This window comes from Scylla paramamosain, chromosome 15 (assembly GCF_035594125.1).
Source record: "Scylla paramamosain isolate STU-SP2022 chromosome 15, ASM3559412v1, whole genome shotgun sequence".
NCBI classification, from domain to species: domain Eukaryota; kingdom Metazoa; phylum Arthropoda; class Malacostraca; order Decapoda; family Portunidae; genus Scylla; species Scylla paramamosain.
In genome coordinates, this window is record NC_087165.1 from 20982915 (window position 1) to 20988511 (window position 5597).

At 37.0% G+C, this 5597-nt stretch overlaps 1 protein-coding gene across 1 annotated transcript in view; it reads right to left on the bottom strand.

The window, feature by feature from the left end:
- Positions 1 to 1303: 1303 nt before the first annotated feature.
- LOC135107632 (COMM domain-containing protein 10-like) overlaps positions 1304 to 5597 on the bottom strand; it is a 7814-nt gene continuing 3520 nt past the window's right edge. Inside the window, exons 2-6 of the mRNA XM_064017700.1 lie at positions 5494 to 5593; positions 4467 to 4568; positions 4206 to 4361; positions 3277 to 3374; positions 1304 to 2757 (exon numbers count right to left, since the gene is read on the bottom strand). Of these exons, the coding sequence (XP_063873770.1) occupies positions 2631 to 2757; positions 3277 to 3374; positions 4206 to 4361; positions 4467 to 4568; positions 5494 to 5593 (583 nt within the window). The 3' untranslated portion in view covers positions 1304 to 2630. The remainder of the gene's footprint in view (positions 2758 to 3276; positions 3375 to 4205; positions 4362 to 4466; positions 4569 to 5493; positions 5594 to 5597) is intronic.

A 5597-nucleotide genomic window follows, 5' to 3' on the forward strand; every position in this document is an offset into this window, starting at 1 on the left:
ATTCTGAACAGTATTCTCTAACATACTTACTGTGTTACAAAACTATGTTTATTTGCCCATCACCACATAAATGGTGGCACTAAGATGGGGTCATTATGCTCTAGAGACAGAGATGAAACCACCAAGGCAGCTATCCCATGCCTTTTTCACTACTGGCTAAGCCATCATGCCCTACCAGACTAACCACACCACTACTACACCCTTGGGAACACAAAAAACACTACAAATTTGATCTGGAGACAGAGTAACTTTGGCCATGAAAGGCCTTTGCTGGGGCTGGGACTGGAGACTGAATTCCTTACTGGCAAAACAGAGTGGCAGTGCCTTAGACATCAGAACCATGAACATCAGAACCCAAGGTGATTTTGTGCCCTTTTACTCCCAGTCACTAAATCATGAATTAAAAACTGAAGAAGAAAGTAAGGATGTTAGTAATAGATTATGATAGGCATACTGATGGGATTGTTTCTCTGTGGTACATATCTGGAAACCAATCCTAAATCTTTAACTAATTCTGACTATGTAATCAAATCAAAAGATGGTAGGAGGCATTTAGACAAATGTATCATTTGAAGTGAGTATTATCTGAATGCTTATTCTGTAAAGGAAGATCATAAGACCAAAGAATAAAACAATACTCGTGGGGATAGGAACTGAATTTGCCAGGTTTCTGAAGGATATTAAAGGGGCCTCATGCTTTTTGTCGTAACTCCTCTCCTCTAACTATCTTCAGCCTCTTTCTCAAGGCTGTAACATTGCATCTCTTGCTATCTCCTACCTTTATTTTCATGCTAACTGCTCTTCTGTTCTTGCTGATAGCATGCCTGTCCTCTTCCCGCAGCCTCGCTGCAGAAGACTTTCTTCTTTCTCTCATTCCTATTCTTTCCACCTATCTAATGCAAAAGTTAACTAGTATTCTCAATCATTCATCCCTTTTTCTGGTTAACTCTGGAACTCCCTGCCTGCTCCTGTATTTCCATCTTTCTATAACTTCAACTCCTTCAAGACACTTATCATTCAATTTTCAATTATTCTCTTGACACCTCTTTTGGGACTGGCACCTTATTAGGATGTTTTTCCTCCTTTTTTTTTTTTTTGTTTCCCTTGGCCAGTGACCCTCTTATGTAAAAAAAAAAAAAAAAAAAAAAAAAAGATGGAGGGAGATCATCATCTTCCTACTTGTTTATTTCTGGCATTAAAAGATCAAGGAAGTGAAAGAGTATGAACATCTCATGACAAATATCATCTGGATCTGAACTGGTAATGTGGCATTAGAGTGAGGTAGGATGAATTCATAAATGGCTACAGTTTGTAAAATTATATTGTAAGGATTTGGTGACCTCACTGTTCAACATTCTGTGCTGTAATCAATCTGGGTATCCTAACTTACAGTCATGTAATCCATTTTAAACAATGTGGTGGTTGATGTCTGAAAGGGCATATGGACATCAATAATAATTATTTAATTGTCCTCTATAGCTCTCTCCTTATTCTTAAAGAAATAATTTGAGCCAAAAAAGAAAACAAATCATGAGGGCATTTCCTAAGGAATTATTAATAATTAAAACAAACACAAATTCTGATAACTTCCTCAATTCAATAATGAAAAAAATCCAACCAATATATTTCAAATGTATTCAGAATTCATTAACTCAATAAAGACACAGAGATACTCATATGTCTCTAACCCAGCTATCTCTATTACCATCATCCTTTTCACAACTCTCCTTTACACAAACACTGGAGAGGGGATCCAGATTCAAGAAACACATATCATCAGTTAGATAGGATCACTCAATAAAATCAATCACATAACCTATCATATTACTCTATTTGATAGAGTATAGAAATATGGACCCTGGAAGATGCATCTCAAAGGAAAGTAGAGATAAATTAATTTTATTTGTAAAATTATGTCAGCCAAGGGAACAAAAATGGAAAGATAGCTTTAAAAGAGGAGCCTGGAACAAACACCCATTATTTGATATAGACTCATAGTTTACAAGATGATACTGCTGTCTGCACACATTCAACTGCTTACCTGTGCCACCAGTGTCACCTGTCCAGTTTTACTGACATGGCGATAATGATGGAATTGCTTTTTGTCAAGTAGAACTGGAAGCATGTTTTGATGGCTCCACCCAGAACCTGACATTATATGATAGAATGAATGGTTGGATTTCTAACCATTAAAACAATTTAAGCTTGATAAGCATGCCACTGACTGCTCCCTTTTGTGGGATACAAAGTTGTGCTTAGTTCCAGCAGGCCGGTCTCATTATTGATCCACATGCTAAAACATCACAGCATGGGTCACTGAAAGCACCTTCATACTCAAGCCACTCCACTTGGACCACAAACATATATATAACTTAAACACTAAATGTTTTTATGGAAGTTTTGAGGAAATACTCTTGTAAGATGTCAAATACAATACTTCATAATCACAGCAACTAATCAAAGATAAAAGGAGCTTAAAAATGTTAAGTAACTCCCCCTTATGATCTTAGTAGTCTTGTCCAGGTGGCAGACATGGCAAACTTCCTGAATAATGAGGAGCTTCCATGAAGGTTGTCTTTGTTATGTACAATCACCAACAGTATCATGAGTTTCATTTCTATCATACTGGACTACCGTAATGCATCCAACTGTTCCTGAATCTGCTCCAGCTGAGTGTACAATCCAAACAATTGTTCTTGGTTAAACTGCAACACAATTTTTTCTGTCTCTTTCTCTTCTCTTTCCCATCCACTTCCCCTGGAATCACAAAAAATGAAAACATAGTTATGTAATCAGCTAAAAATGCCACTCTATTCAAGGGTAAAAGAACTTTTACTTAGTTCCTCTTTTATACCAGTCAGTTTTTTGGATGGCATTATTTTCAATAAGGAATAGCTAAAAACAGAGTTCCTCTATTCCACCCTGTCTGTACTTTGTCATACATTGGACACCCACCCATTTCTCATCACTCTCACTCATATGCATACTTTAATACTCTATCCATCCACCTCATTCTCAGCCTACTTCTTCCCTTTTTATTTTTCTCCTCACTCTCATGAACTCTCTTTGTCAGTTCTTTTATCTTCTTAATATGAACAAACCATCTCAGAATGTTCCTTCATAAGTTTCTAAACAAATCCTAGTCCATATAATACTACTTGTATACCTTACATTCTACACAGGACAGAGAGAATGATCTGTAGTAAGGTAAATTTTCTTCTTCATAAGTAAATTCCTGCTCTATTTTCAATCATGCACTGATGTTGCTAGACTCACTTGTCAAGTCCTAGCTGAAGGTGGGCCACTGGACAAGCCTGTCGTGCCAGGCAGGATGAGGATGTCTCCAGGTTCAGAGACCATCCAACTTCCTTCAGCTTATGGGGAAAAGTCATGAATCAGTCTCCATGTTATGTTCAAGAGATTAATGTTTTGTTTCTTTGACCAGAGCTTAAATAAATTACTGGAATTCAAACAAATATAAAATATCAGCCAACAACATCCTATGACCAGAGATGTTATTGACATAAATAATGAAAAAGATTTCTGAATACAAAATAAGGAAGTGGTAACCCAAATTCAAGTACTGCCAGAGGCTGGGAATTCAAGTTATTGTCAAGTAGCCAATACCACATGCTTATGCTTCCTATCAATTTTTTCTTCCATAGTGATCGCATTAGGAAACGCTTGAGGGTGGCATGAGCCTCTTCAAAGGTGCCACTATAAGAACCTGCCTGCACCACCAAGGATGAAGGCCAACCAAGTAAACCTCCATAAAGGAGAAGGGGATATCCATATAAGCTCTGTTATAAAAACAGTTGTAAAAAAATTATTGCTCACTGATACCACAGATGCTATAAACCAAAAAACAAAAAGCAAATAAATCTAATTCAATTTATGCTAACAGAAGAAAATCTGCCTTTACCTGAAAAATGTGAAGGAAAACATGATCCAACCAAGAATTACAAAATAAAAATAAACACCAGCTTCATACTCAACCCAATTGCTCATTCTATTTCCTCTCTGTTTTGTGACTATTATCAGAGGAGAGATTCCTGGCCATATACCTGTGTCTCCTTTAGCCACTTTTTATAATAAGGAGAAAGTATGGATGCACACATTCTAAGCTTCCATGTTTCAAGAACAACCTCCTTATTTCTTTAACTGTAACTATTTATCTCTTATCCAACACTGTACTCCCCATTTACCTGTCTGTCAGCCAGGGAGTGCTGCCTCAGCCTATCGACAATGGCTCTGGCATGAATACTCCAGTTCTGCACAAAGAACTCCACACGATCCTCCAGTACACCAGCCACCTTTAGCTGCTCCCCTAGAGATGCTGGCCGCACCATTCCCTGAGCAGCCTGAAGACAAAAATACTGAAGTTATCATCATTCAAACCAATCATAACCCTCTGCTTATTGACAAATGCTTGTTATATACAAGCTTGATGACAATCACAACTCCACCTGCTGCATGATGTAAAGTATTGTGTGGGTAAGGTGCTTGATTTGCTCCACTTTGAGGCCCAGTGAACCACTCAGCTTTTCCTCTTCTTCCTCCGTAAACACCTGCAATGTCATGATAAACTTCAGAAGTATTCTTTATGATCAACACTGAAAATACAATGATCTAATAACTGGGCAATGAACACTAGTAAGACTAATATACAGACTTTAATATTCACCTGTTTCCTGAGATTATTGCATATGCAGTAATCAAATTTCTTCACAGCATATTAATTTTCAAGATACAGTTATTTCCCTCTCAATTACCATCACCATACCAATGCATCTTAAAATTTTTTCCATGGTTTATGTAGTTTATCAACAGGAGCTCTCAGAAGGTTTCACAATCATCAAACTTCTGCAGACTTATAACAGTGGAAATAGATGGTAAATACTACATAACAATTATGTATTCTCATAACATTAAAACTAAAACCAATTGTCTCAGAGACAATGATATCTAACATGAATATAACAGTTATGTATTCTTATATTAAAACCAACTACCTGAGAGACAAAATGATAACTAACATGAACACAGTATCACTGTTACAATGAGTACACAGAGATTAAGAAACGTCATGTACTATAGTTATGGTCAAGGGAACTGAAGGTTGCATTATTGTATGTACTTTGGCAACACTGTGGCTAAAACTGTGCATGCAGTACATTTCAGGTATACTTATCACTATTAATGATGCATACAAACCTACAATAGTATTTATTATGTGAAACTTAAAACTGACAATATGTATCAACATTTGCCATTGTTGCCTGTATTTGTTAAGTATTCCTAAAGCATACTACATGGATTATTTCTGACACATTGTTAAGTGATACATATGACTGCAAGTACAGTACTTGTAGCTTTACACTTCAGTATCACTGTTAGTTATTAATATTGTAATGTTAACACCAACTTAGTATAGCAATCCTACAATGAACATCTCATCACAGGACTCACAAAAACCTTAGCATCAAGTATTACCTGAGAGCATCCAGCGGCGAGTGCAGTGCAAACCCTGCCCACCAGTCCACTCACTTTGCCAACATCAGTGGTGTTGACAAGGGAGAGGCCATCCTGGAGCCTGA